Source organism: Oncorhynchus nerka, linkage group LG8, assembly GCF_034236695.1.
Source record: "Oncorhynchus nerka isolate Pitt River linkage group LG8, Oner_Uvic_2.0, whole genome shotgun sequence".
NCBI classification, from domain to species: Eukaryota; Metazoa; Chordata; class Actinopteri; order Salmoniformes; family Salmonidae; genus Oncorhynchus; species Oncorhynchus nerka.
The window spans coordinates 18,151,210-18,165,265 of NC_088403.1; the positions used below are offsets into that span (position 1 = coordinate 18,151,210).

Below are 14,056 nucleotides of genomic sequence, written 5' to 3' on the forward strand. Positions count from 1 at the left end.
GTGTGTGTACATGGGGTATCGGCTAACTGAAGGACCACGGAGTGAAGTGTGTGTGTGTGTGTGTGTACATGGGGTATCGGCTAACTGAAGGACCACGGAGTGAAGTGTGTGTGTGTGTGTGTGTGTGTGTGTGTGTGTGTGTGTGTGTGTGTGTGTGTGTGTGTGTGTGTGTGTGTGTGTGTGTGTGTGTGTGTGTGTGCGTGCGTGTACATGGGGTATCGGCTAACTGAAGGACCACGGAGTGAAGTGTGTGTGTGTGTGTGTGTGTGTGTGTGTGTGTGTGTGTGTGTGTGTGTGTGTGTGTGTGTGTGTGTGTGTGTGTGTGTGTGTGTGTGTGTGTGTGTGTGTGTGTGTGTGTGTGCGTGCGTGTGTGTGTGTGTGTGTACATGGGGTATCGGCCGACTGAAGGATCGCAGAGTGATGTATGTACGTCCTTTGACAAGATGATGGGACACTTTCAGGCGCCACTGAACAGCGAATGAGTCTGCACTGTGTGGTGTAGTGAAGAAAAACGCACACCAGCACTAAAGGTGACCCTCACAGAAACCATGTTGTCCCGAGTGTAAAACTATATGGGGCCTGAAATGTAGACAAGCCTGTTTATTGTTGTGGCCAGCAAGCAAATGGGTTTTCCTATTTTTTACATTGAGGATGAAATCTGGCATATGTGTTACTGAAGTTATGCAGAGGTTACGCAGAGGTTTGGCAGTTGGTTGTCTGCCACAATGATACCGAGCTAGATAACACCATTACTACTGTGGTCAGTGGCAGACCATTTCTACATTCTTTATCACTAGACCCAGTGACCCCAGCTGTAAGAGCATGTCATAGCAGCAATGTGTTGATCACACTTTATATACAGTATGCAACGATTTATAACGGCTAAACATGATGAAATTGGGTGATCTGCCCGTATACGTTAAAAGACATTCCACATTTATCCTATGTGTGCAGGTCACCCCATTATGGTTTGAATGAACCACTATAGATTGTTTCATAGCACAGTATATAAGTTGTGACCAACACATTACCACTATGACATGCTTGACTTTTATCTATTAATTATGGGATTTTGACTCAGCACTTTTGCATGGCCGCAGAGCATTTAATAGCCTAGCCTACCGATCTGCTAGGCTGGAAAATGGCCTAGAGAGAGAGAGAAAGAGTGTGTGTGTGTGTGTGTGTGTGTGTGTGTGTGTGTGTGTGTGTGTGTGTGTGTGTGTGTGTGTGTGTGTGTGTGTGTGTGTGTGTGTGTGTGTGTCTGTGAGTGTGAGTGTGTGTGTGTGTGTGTGTGTGTGTGTGTGTGAGTGTGAGTGTGAGTGTGTGTGAGTGTGAGTGTGAGTGTGTGTGTGTGTGTGTGTGTGTGTGTGTGTGTGTGTGTGTGTGTGTTGTAGTGTAGTGACTGTAAAGCTATTTCTTCTCAGCAGTGTCCCTTGTGTAGCTTTATTTGAGCAGTGTCAGTCCCAGGAGCCTGGATGTCATTGTCAAAAATGACCTAATCAGCTCCAAATGATTATCCAGTCCTGTAAATAATGAGGTACAGAGAACATTATAATATGGCCACATCATGTATCTGTTGAGTATACAATAGCCAATATTGTCACACCCTGATCTTTCACCTGTCCTTGTGATTGTCTCCATCCCCCTTTTTCCAAGTCTCTGTTCTTCTAGTCTTCCCGGTTCTGACCTTTGCCTGCCCTGACATTTAGCCCGCCTGCCTGACCATGCTGCCTGCCCTGACATTTAGCCCGCCTGCCTGACCATGCTGCCTGCCCTGACATTTAGCCCGCCTGCCTGACCATGCTGCCTGCCCTGACATTTAGCCCGCCTGCCTGACCATGCTGCCTGCCCTGACATTTAGCCCGCCTGCCTGACCATGCTGCCTGCCCTGACATTTAGCCCGCCTGCCTGACCATGCTGCCTGCCCTGACATTTAGCCCGCCTGCCTGACCATGCTGCCTGCCCTGACATTTAGCCCACCTGCCTGACCATGCTGCCTGCCCTGACATTTAGCCCGCCTGCCTGACCATGCTGCCTGCCCTGACATTTAGCCCGCCTGCCTGACCATGCTGCCTGCCCTGACCTCGAGCCTGCCTGATCATTCAGCCTGCCCTGACCTCGAGCCTGCCTGACCATACTGACTGCCCTGACCTCTAGCCTGCCTGACCATACTGACTGCCCTGACCTCTAGCCTGCCTGAACATACTGACTGCCCTGACCTCGAGCCTGACTGACCATACTGACTGCCCTGACCTCGTGCCTGCCTGACCATACTGACTGCCCTGACCTGGAGCCTGCCTGACCATACTGACTGTCCTGACCTCATGCCTGCCTGAACATACTGACTGCCCTGACCTCGAGCCTGCCTGATCATTCAGCCTGCCCTGACCTCGAGCCTGCCTGAACATACTGACTGCCCTGACCTCTAGCCTGCCTGAACATACTGACTGCCCTGACCTCGAGCCTGACTGACCATACTGACTGCCCTGACCTCGAGCCTGCCTGAACATACTGACTGTCCTGACCTCGAGCCTGCCTGAACATACTGACTGCCCTGACCTCGTGCCTGCCTGACCATACTGACTGCCCTGACCTCGAGCCTGCCTGACCATACTGACTGTCCTGACCTCGAGCCTGCCTGAACATACTGACTGCCCTGACCTCGAGCCTGCCTGACCATACTGACTGCCCTGACCTCGAGCCTGCCTGAACATACTGACTGCCCTGACCTCTAGCCTGCCTGACCATACTGACTGTCCTGACCTCGAGCCTGCCTGACCATACTGACGGTCCTGACCTCGAGCCTGCCTGAACATACTGACTGCCCTGACCTCGAGCCTGCCTGACCATACTGACTGCCCTGACCTCGAGCCTGCCTGACCATACTGACTGCCCTGACCTCGAGCCTGCCTGACCATACTGACTGCCCTGACCTCGAGCCTGCCTGACCATACTGACTGCCCTGACCTCGAGCCTGCCTGAACATACTGACTGCCCTGACCTCGAGCCTGCCTGACCATACTGACTGCCCTGACCTCGAGCCTGCCTGACCATACTGACTGCCCTGACCTCGAGCCTGCCTGACCATACTGACTGCCCTGACCTCGAGCCTGCCTCCCACTCTGTACATCCTGGACTCTGATCTGGTTTATGATCTTTTGCCTGTCCACAACCATTCTCTTGCCTGCCCCTTGGATTATAATAAATATCAGAGACTCGAACCATCTGCCTCCCGTGTCTGCATCTGGGTCTCACCCTGTATCATTATAGTTATATGCTTTGCAGTTGTTTCAATTGATTCAAGTATGATTCTGTGATTGTCTGTCATTCTCCTTGGGAAATATTCCTTACATAAAACTATAGGATGATGGAGTGTGAGGCTTGAACTGTTGCACAACATGATAGTCAAATCTATTCCTCGTTTACAAATCAAACCCATGTTTATTTGTCACATGCTTCATAAAGGTGTAGACTAACAGTGAAATGCTCCCTGGCTGGTCATAAACAACAGGTGTAGACTAACAGTGAAATGCTCCCTGGCTGGTCATAAACAACAGGTGTAGACTAACAGTGAAATGCTCCCTGGCTGGTCATAAACAACAGGTGTAGACTAACAGTGAAATGCTCCTGGCTGGTCATAAACAACAGGTGTAGACTAACAGTGAAATGCTCCCTGGCTGGTCATAAACAACAGGTGTAGACTAACAGTGAAATGCTCCCTGGCTGGTCATAAACAACAGGTGTAGACTAACAGTGAAATGCTCCCTGGCTGGTCATAAACAACAGGTGTAGACTAACAGTGAAATGCTCCCTGGCTGGTCATAAATGCAAATTGATTCAGGTGTAGACTAACAGTGAAATGCTCCCTGGCTGGTCATAAACAACAGGTGTAGACTAACAGTGAAATGCTCCCTGGCTGGTCATAAACAACAGGTGTAGACTAACAGTGAAATGCTCCTGGCTGGTCATAAACAACAGGTGTAGACTAACAGTGAAATGCTCCCTGGCTGGTCATAAACAACAGGTGTAGACTAACAGTGAAATGCTCCCTGGCTGGTCATAAACAACAGGTGTAGACTAACAGTGAAATGCTCCCTGGCTGGTCATAAACAACAGGTGTAGACTAACAGTGAAATGCTCCCTGGCTGGTCATAAACAACAGGTGTAGACTAACAGTGAAATGCTCCCTGGCTGGTCATAAACAACAGGTGTAGACTAACAGTGAAATGCTCCCTGGCTGGTCATAAACAACAGGTGTAGACTAACAGTGAAATGCTCCCTGGCTGGTCATAAACAACAGGTGTAGACTAACAGTGAAATGCTCCCTGGCTGGTCATAAACAACAGGTGTAGACTAACAGTGAAATGCTCCCTGGCTGGTCATAAACAACAGGTGTAGACTAACAGTGAAATGCTCCCTGGCTGGTCATAAACAACAGGTGTAGACTAACAGTGAAATGCTCCCTGGCTGGTCATAAACAACAGGTGTAGACTAACAGTGAAATGCTCCCTGGCTGGTCATAAACAACAGGTGTAGACTAACAGTGAAATGCTCCCTGGCTGGTCATAAACAACAGGTGTAGACTAACAGTGAAATGCTCCCTGGCTGGTCATAAAGACAACAGGTGGTAGAAACTAACAGTGAAATGCTCCCTGGCTGGTCATAAACAACAGGTGTAGACTAACAGTGAAATGCTCCCTGGCTGGTCATAAACAACAGGTGTAGACTAACAGTGAAATGCTCCCTGGCTGGTCATAAACAACAGGTGTAGACTAACAGTGAAATGCTCCCTGGCTGGTCATAAACAACAGGTGTAGACTAACAGTGAAATGCTCATGGGTCCTTTTCCAACAATGCAGAGTTAAAGATAAAGTTTAGAGATGAAGATACTAAATGAACTAAAAAAAAGGAATAGTGACAAGACAAATAAATACACAGTAAATAACAAGTCAAAATAACATGGCTATATACAGGCAGCATGAGTACTGAGTCGATGTGCAGGAGTACAAGGTCATTGGGGTAGCTATGTACATATAAATACACAGTAAATAACAAGTCAAAATAACATGGCTATATACAGGCAGCATGAGTACTGAGTCGATGTGCAGGAGTACAAGGTCATTGAGGTAGCTATGTACATATAAATACACAGTAAATAACAAGTCAAAATAACATGGCTATATACAGGCAGCATGAGTACTGAGTCGATGTGCAGGGGTACAAGGTCATTGGGGTAGCTATGTACATATAAATACACAGTAAATAACAAGTCAAAATAACATGGCTATATACAGGCAGCATGAGTACTGAGTCGATGTGCAGGAGTACAAGGTCATTGAGGTAGCTATGTACATATAAATACACAGTAAATAACAAGTCAAAATAACATGGCTATATACAGGCAGCATGAGTACTGAGTCGATGTACAGGAGTACAAGGTCATTGGGGTAGCTATGTACATATAAATACACAGTAAATAACAAGTCAAAATAACATGGCTATATACAGGCAGCATGAGTACTGAGTCGATGTGCAGGAGTACAAGGTCATTGGGGTAGCTATGTACATATAAATACACAGTAAATAACAAGTCAAAATAACATGGCTATATACAGGCAGCATGAGTACTGAGTCGATGTGCAGGAGTACAACGTCATTGGGGTAGCTATGTACATATAAATACACAGTAAATAACAAGTCAAAATAACATGGCTATATACAGGCAGCATGAGTACTGAGTCGATGTGCAGGGGTACAAGGTCATTGGGGTAGCTATGTACATATAAATACACAGTAAATAACAAGTAAAAATAACATGGCTATATACAGGCAGCATGAGTACTGAGTCGATGTGCAGGAGTACAAGGTCATTGGGGTAGCTACAGTGCCTTGCGAAAGTATTCGGCCCCCTTGAACTTTGCAACCTTTTGCCACATTTCATGCTTCAAACATAAAGATATAAAACTGTATTTTTTTGTGAAGAATCAACAACAAGTGGGACACAATCATGAAGTGGAACGACATTTATTGGATATTTCAAACTTTTTTAACAAATCAAAAACTGAAAAATTGGGCGTGCAAAATTATTCAGCCCCTTTACTTTCAGTGCAGCAAACTCTCTCCAGAAGTTCAGTGAGGATCTCTGAATGATCCAATGTTGACCTAAATGACTAATGATGATAAATACAATCCACCTGTGTGTAATCAAGTCTCCGTTTAAATGCACCTGCACTGTGATAGTCTCAGAGGTCCGTTAAAAGCGCAGAGAGCATCATGAAGAACAAGGAACACACCAGGCAGGTCCGAGATACTGTTGTGAAGAAGTTTAAAGCCGGATTTGGATACTAAAAGATTTCCCAAGCTTTAAACATCCCAAGGAGCACTGTGCAAGCGATAATATTGAAATGGAAGGAGTATCAGACCACTGCAAATCTACCAAGACCTGGCCGTCCCTCTAAACTTTCAGCTCATACAAGGAGAAGACTGATCAGAGATGCAGCCAAGAGGCCCATGATCACTCTGGATGAACTGCAGAGATCTACAGCTGAGGTGGGAGACTCTGTCCATAGGACAACAATCAGTCGTATATTGCACAAATCTGGCCTTTATGGAAGAGTGGCAAGAAGAAAGCAATTTCTTAAAGATATCCATAAAAAGTGTTGTTTAAAGTTTGCCACAAGCCACCTGGGAGACACACCAAACATGTGGAAGAAGGTGCTCTGGTCAGATGAAACCAAAATTGAACTTTTTGGCAACAATGCAAAATGTTATGTTTGGCGTAAAAGCAACACAGCTCATCACCCTGAACACACCATCCCCACTGTCAAACATGGTGGTGGCAGCATCATGGTTTGGGCCTGCTTTTCTTCAGAAGGGACAGGGAAGATGGTTAAAATTGATGGGAAGATGGATGGAGCCAAATACAGGACCATTCTGGAAGAAAACCTGATGGAGTCTGCAAAAGACCTGAGACTGGGACGGAGATTTGTCTTCCAACAAGACAATGATCCAAAACATAAAGCAAAATCTACAATGGAATGGTTCAAAAATAAACATATCCAGGTGTTAGAATGGCCAAGTCAAAGTCCAGACCTGAATCCAATCGAGAATCTGTGGAAAGAACTGAAAACTGCTGTTCACAAATACTCTCCATCCAACCTCACTGAGCTCGAGCTGTTTTGCAAAGAGGAATGGGAAAAAAAATTCAGTCTCTCGATGTGCAAAACTGATAGAGACATACCCCAAGCGACTTACAGCTGTAATCGCAGCAAAAGGTGGCGCTACAAAGTATTAACTTAAGGGGGCTGAATAATTTTGCACGCCCAATTTTTCAGTTTTTGATTTGTTAAAAAAGTTTGAAATATCCAATAAATGTCGTTCCACTTCATGATTGTGTCCCACTTGTTGTTGATTCTTCACAAAAAAATACAGTTTTATATCTTTATGTTTGAAGCCTGAAATGTGGCAAAAGGTCGCAAAGTTCAAGGGGGCCGAATACTTTCGCAAGGCACTGTATGTACATATAAATACACAGTAAATAACAAGTCAAAATAACATGGCTATATACAGGCAGCATGAGTACTGAGTCGATGTGCAGGGGTACAAGGTCATTGGGGTAGCTATGTACATATAAATACACAGTAAATAACAAGTCAAAATAACATGGCTATATACAGGCAGCATGAGTACTGAGTCGATGTGCAGGAGTACATTACATTACATTTAAGTCATTTAGCAGACGCTCTTATCCAGAGCGACTTACAAGGTCATTGGGGTAGCTATGTACATATAAATACACAGTAAATAACAAGTCAAAATAACATGGCTATATACAGGCAGCATGAGTACTGAGTCGATGTGCAGGAGTACAAGGTCATTGGGGTAGCTATGTACATATAAATACACAGTAAATAACAAGTCAAAATAACATGGCTATATACAGGCAGCATGAGTACTGAGTCGATGTGCAGGGGTACAAGGTCATTGGGGTAGCTATGTACATATAGGTAGGCTTAAAGTGACTAGGCAACAGGATAGATAATAGACAGTACCAGCAGCTTATGTGGTGAGTGTAAAAGTGTGTGTGCATATGTAGTGTGTGTGTGTGTGTGTGTGTGAGTGGTCTGGGAGTCCAGTGTGTGTGCATAAAGGCAATGCAAAAAAGGGTAAATGCAGGTAGCCTGGGTAGCCATTTGATTATCTATTTAGCGGTCTTGTTTAGCAGTCTTATGGCTTGGGGGTAGAAGTTGTTCAGGGTCCTGTTGGTTCCAGACTTGGTGCACTGGTACCACTTGCTGTGCGATAACAGAAAGAACAGGATATGGCTTAGGTGGCTGGAGTCTTTGAAAATATGTAGGGCCTTTCTATGACACCGCCTGGTATAGGGGTCCTGGATGGCAGAGAGCTCACCTGGAAGTGTGGACCATGTTAAGTCCTTAGTGATGTGGACACAGAGGAACTTAAAGCTCTCGACCCCGCTCCACTACAACCCTGTCGATATGGTTGGGGGCCTGCTCAGCCCTCCATTTCCGGATCATCTCCTTTATCTTGCTGACGTTGAGGGAGAAGTTATTGTCCTGGCATCACCCTTCCAGGTCTCTGACCTCCTCCTTATAGTCTGCCTCATCATTGTCGGTGATCAGTCCTACCACTGTCGTGTCGTCAGCAAACTTGAAGATGGTGTTGGAGTAGTGTGCGGTCACACAGTCGTGGGTAACAGGCAGTACAGGAGGGGATTAAGCACACACCCCTGAGGAGCTCCCATGTTGATGGTCGGTGTTGCGGATGTGTTGTTGCCTACTCTTACTGCCTGGAGGCGGCCCGTCAGGATGTCCAAGATCCAGTTGCAGAGGGAGCAGTTCAGTCCCAGGGTCCTGGATTTGGTGATGAACCTAGAGGGGACTATGATGTTGAATGGTGAGCTCTAGTCAATGAATAGCATTCTTACATATGCATCCTTTTGTCCAAGTGGGTGATGGCAGTGTGCTGTGCAATATAGATGGTGTAATCTGTGCATCTGTTGGAGCGGTATGCAAATTGGAGTGTATCCAATGGTCAGCGCATGCTCTTAGTACGTGTCCTGGTATTCTGTCTGGCCCCGCGGCCTTGTTAATGTTAACCTGTTGAAAGGTCTTACACACATCGGCTACAGAAAGCGAGATCACACAATCGTCCGGAACAGCTGGTGCTTTCGTGCATGGTTTAGTGTTGCATGCCACTAAGCAAGCATAGAAGGCTTGTCTAGTAGGCTCACATCGCTGGGAAGCTCGTGGCAGGGTTTCCCTTTGTAATCTGTGATAGTTTGCAAGCCCTGCCAAATCCATTGAGCGCCAGAACCAACAAGGTTTAGTGAATTATCGGAGGTTGTAGCGAGACCGGATTAGTGTCCCACTCCTTGAAAGCGGCAGCTCTAGCCTTTAGCTCAGTGCAGACGTTGCCTGTAATCCATGGCTTCTGGTTGGGGTATGTATGGTAACTATGGGGATGATGTTGTTGTTGCACTCATTAATGATGCCGGTGACTGATGTGGTAAACTCCTCAATGTCATCGGATGAATCCCGGAACATATTCCAGTCTGTAGCTTTGCATTAGCTTCATTGGACAACTTGCTTGTAAGCAGGAGGATAGAGTTATGGTCTTATTCCCCAAAGGGAAGGTGATGGACGGCCTGGTATGTGTTTCTTTGTGTGGAGTAAAAGTGATTTAGAGTTTTGTCGCCTCTAGTTGCAGAGGTGATAAAAATGAGGTTTAAAAAAATTCAGTTTCCCTTCATTAAAATCACCGGCCTTGGGAAACGTTGCCTCTGAATGAGCGTTTTCTTGTTTCTTGTCTATGTCCCTATACAGATTCTTGTATGCGGTCTTAGTGCCACCATTGGTTTGTGGTGGCAAATAGACAGCTATGAAAAATATAGATGAAAACTCACTCTGTAAATAGGATGGTCTGCAGCTTATAAATGAGGTATTTTAACTCAGGCGAGTAAAAACATTAGAAATGGTGCACAAGCTGTTCTTAACAAAGAGACACACCCCTCCTCCCTTCGTCTTACCCGAGTCTGCCGTCTGGTCTTGACTATGAACAGAAAAACCAGTGAGATGTATATTCATGTCCTTACTCAGCCATGACTCTGAGAAGCATAGGATATTACAGTTTTTCAGGTCCCGTTGATAGGATAGTCTGGAACGGAGATCATCCTGTACTACACTGTATCACACTGTCCAAAACACAATTTACACTCAACGTATTTCTCATTCAGTGAAGTCACAGCTATCAGAGAGCAATGTATTTTGGACTGCAGCCTCCTCACTGTTAGTTTGGGTACATGTGGGAACCAGCCTCCTCACTGTTAGTTTGGGTACATGTGGGAACAAGCATCCTGATTGGTGATTTGCAGACAGCAGTATGGCACAATGTTAGGGATTCAGAACTGACTTAAAACTTGGATGTTGTTGGTGCAGGTGTAGCGGAGTTGGTTAGCTTCGTGCAGTTTAGTTAGGGTAATGTTCAGAACGCTAGCCTTTGGAGTGCGAATTGTGTTGTTGACACTAGATCAATTCCAGGGTTGGTTGTACCAGAATGGTCTATATTCCACAGGTTCCAAATTAGACACCAAAGTGATGTGATGGCCTAATGAGAAGATACTATATTTAGCATATGTTTTACTTCTAGTGTGTATGCATGGAAAGAAGTGGGGATAGAATGACCAGTCAATGTGGATGAGCAGATACTGTAATTAGTTAGATGGACCTCCTGGCCTCTTGTTCTCGGTTTCCCTGAGGCCCCTAGGGGCCCTTAACTGGAGCCAACCCATCCATCCAAAATGGTGGTTTGAATTTAAATAACTCCCCCACCCGTAATCCCCATCCTCTTATTGGCCTGCTGACTGGATCCTTCACACAAGCCTAGCATTCTCATTGGCCCCCAACAACCACTTCCTCATATTTAATTACCGGACGACAACCACAACAAAAATCTCTCCCAGATTCTAATTGGCCGACAGAGAGGTGTTGCCCCAAGGTTAGGTACCACAATTCCACAGTGCGGATGGTATTGAGAGGAGCCCAAGGACATATGGATGAATTGCCAGTTAATTGAATGCCGCTTCAGATTACATGGATGGCAGCCCCGGATGAGCAGTGGCCTGATGACAGAGACACAGAACCAGGAAAGAGACGATAGGATCCCATTCCGGCATCGCTCCCCGTGCCCCCTGTGACATCACATATGTACCCACCAACAAATATACTGTAGGTTGTCCAAGTTCATACAGTGTCAGACCTCAGTTCAAATATTATTTGAAATCTTTGAGTGTTGGCTCTTGTCTGCCTGGAGTACCAGGTGGGCGGGGTTTAACAGGTTGGGACTATTCTATGGGTCCATTAAGCCAGGCAAACTCAATCAAGCACAGATCAATTATTTGAAATTAAATTTTGAGTAGTTTTTGAACCCAGGTCTGTACATATGTGCAAGAGGGGAGGGCGAGGTATGGTATTGGTGAACAACATGGTGTTTTGTGTTGTAGGAGCAGGGGAAAGTCCTGTTTAGAATAGATTGATTTGTAATTGACAGTGGGAACAAGTTGAGCCTGGCCGCTTGCTGTTTCAGACCGAGATATCGACGGAAAGTAACAACATGGACACCATGTATACTGAAAATATGTTGAATAATACAACGGGTATCAGTCATTAGCATATTTGGGGTCTCCCGAGTGGCGCAGCGGTCTAAGGCACTGCATCTCAGTGCTAGAGGCGTCACTCCAGACACTCTGGTTTGAATCCAGGCTGTATCACAACCGGCTGTGATTGGGAGTCCCATAGGTCAGTGCACAATTGGCCAAGCGTCGTCTGGGTTTGACCGGTGTAGGCCGTCATTGTCAATAGGAATTTTTGTTAAATAAAGGTTACAAGTAAACATACAGAAAACCTTTTAATTTATTATGAGGAGGTTATTTATGGGGCAAGTACATAGAAACATACACGGTTCCGTAACATATGAGGTATATGAAAGGGTTCTGGACTCAGTTATCAAAATGGTATAAAAAAATACAATCCAGGAGGAAAAGTAAACAAAAACAGATACAACAGAGAGAAAACTCCTCTGAATATTCAAGAGCAGGTGTGTAAACATGTGTAGCATGATGCATCTGACATGTCAATCATTTGTTTTGTTGGTTTTGACTTTGCCCTGCTGTATCTGCCATTCAGTCTGGTCAGTTGAAGCCTGGGTTGTATTTATTAGAGCATAGCGAAGCATTTCATAGAAAATGTGCTTCTTTTTTTTATTGAACAAGTTCAAGTTGTCCCTCCTTTTTTAGTCCTTTTTCTTCCGTTTGGTGGCAAATTTTTACATTTTAGTTATTTAGCAGACATTTTTATCCAGAGCAACTTACAGGAACAATTAAGGTTAAGTACCTTGCTCAAGGGCGCATCAGATTGTTTACCTTTTTGGCTAGGGGATTCGAACCAGTTGACCTTTCGGTTACTGGCACAACACTCTTAACCGCTAGGCTACCTGACGCCATAATGAATACAACCCATAGACCAACCAGGCAGTCCGGCACCCTGACAGTCGAGGTTCTATGATGTCATCAACACTAGACTCCACTGTTCTCCTCCATGGCCAGCTTCTCATCCCGATCCCCTGCGTGTCTGGGGGGTTTCTCTTGTCCCTCGATAATGACACGCTCACACACGGTGAGTCTGGGTTGGTGTGGCCGTGCCTGGCGCAGGTCACTGGACGCAGTGGTCATCCCTTTAGGATTCTGGGAGGAAGGACATGGTCAAAACACTGAAGAAAAACCACAATACCCACACTCATGCACACACCCACAGACACACACACAGATATTAAAATCTATACACATACACCTCCCCCCACCCACCCCTAAACCAAGACATCTATGAGTAGACACCCAGTAAGTGCCTGGTGGGTGATGATGGAGTGACAGTAGGTGAGGTATAGACACTCACCCTCCACAGACACAGCAGGATGTAGACAGGGATACACATCAGCGGGGTGAGGATGAGGAGAGAGGCCACTCGGGAGGCCCAGGGCCCAGGTGCGTACTCTAGATTTAGATTGGTTGATGAACTGGTCAGTGTGTCATACACCAGGGTGATCTGAGGAGAACCAGGAAGAGGTGGAGATGAAGGTTAGCCTTGGATACTGCCGACTAAACCTGATTCCCACTATAGGGCCAGCCCGAACTGTACTGTGCTGGCTGGGATATTTTATTTTCACATTGTGCTTTCCAGGCCATTCCAGTATAGCTCGGCTTAGTTTGGCTCGGTATTGTGAAAAGGGTATTAGAAAGATAGTGATCAACAAATGTCATTTGTGGATAGAAGGAATACATAGGTGTTTTAATGCAAAGTTAGAAGGAAGAGGGAGGGAGAGCGAGACCACCAGGGAGAGACAGACCACGAGGGAGAGAGAGACCACGAGGGAGAGAGAGACCACAAGGGAGAGAGACCACAAGGGAGAGAGAGACCACAAGGGAGAGAGAGATCACGAGGGAGAGACAGACCACGAGGGAGAGAGAGACCACGAGGGAGAGACAGACAACTAGGGAGAGAGAGACCACGAGGGAGAGAGAGACCACAAGGGAGAGACAGACCACGAGGGAGAGAGAGACCACAAGGGAGAGACAGACCACGAGGGAAAGAGATCCCACGAGGGAGAGACAGACCACAAGGGAGAGAGAGACCACGAGGGAGAGACAGACCACGAGGGAGAGAGAGACCACGAGGGAGAGAGAGACCACAAGGGAGAGAGAGACCACAAGGGAGAGAGAGACCACCAGGGAGAGAGAGAGAGAGACCACAAGGGAGAGACAGACCACAACGGAGAAACAGGAAACATTAAGATAAAGACAGATGCAGAGAGAGAAAGAGAGAGAGAGAGAGAGAGAGAGAGAGAGAGAGAGAGAGAGAGAGAGAGGGGGGGAGAGAGAGAGAGAGAGAGAGAGAGAGAGAGAGAGAGAGAGAGAGAGAGAGAGAGAGAGAGAGAGAGAGCAAAAGGTACAGAGAAAGAAAAAGAACAAGATGAAAGCAGGAGA

The 14,056-nt window shown here is 46.1% G+C and overlaps 1 protein-coding gene across 3 annotated transcripts in view; it reads right to left on the reverse strand.

Annotated features, from left to right (window-relative positions):
* Positions 1 to 11,912: 11,912 nt before the first annotated feature.
* The window catches only part of LOC115126759 (sodium- and chloride-dependent GABA transporter 2-like), a 17,826-nt gene continuing 15,682 nt past the window's right edge, over positions 11,913 to 14,056 (reverse strand). For all 3 annotated transcript variants that reach the window (XM_065021475.1, XM_065021477.1, XM_065021476.1), the window contains 2 exons: positions 12,969 to 13,118; positions 11,913 to 12,760 (listed from right to left, as the gene is read on the reverse strand). In XM_065021475.1, the coding sequence (XP_064877547.1) occupies positions 12,593 to 12,760; positions 12,969 to 13,118 (318 nt within the window). In that variant the 3' untranslated portion in view covers positions 11,913 to 12,592. The remainder of the gene's footprint in view (positions 12,761 to 12,968; positions 13,119 to 14,056) is intronic.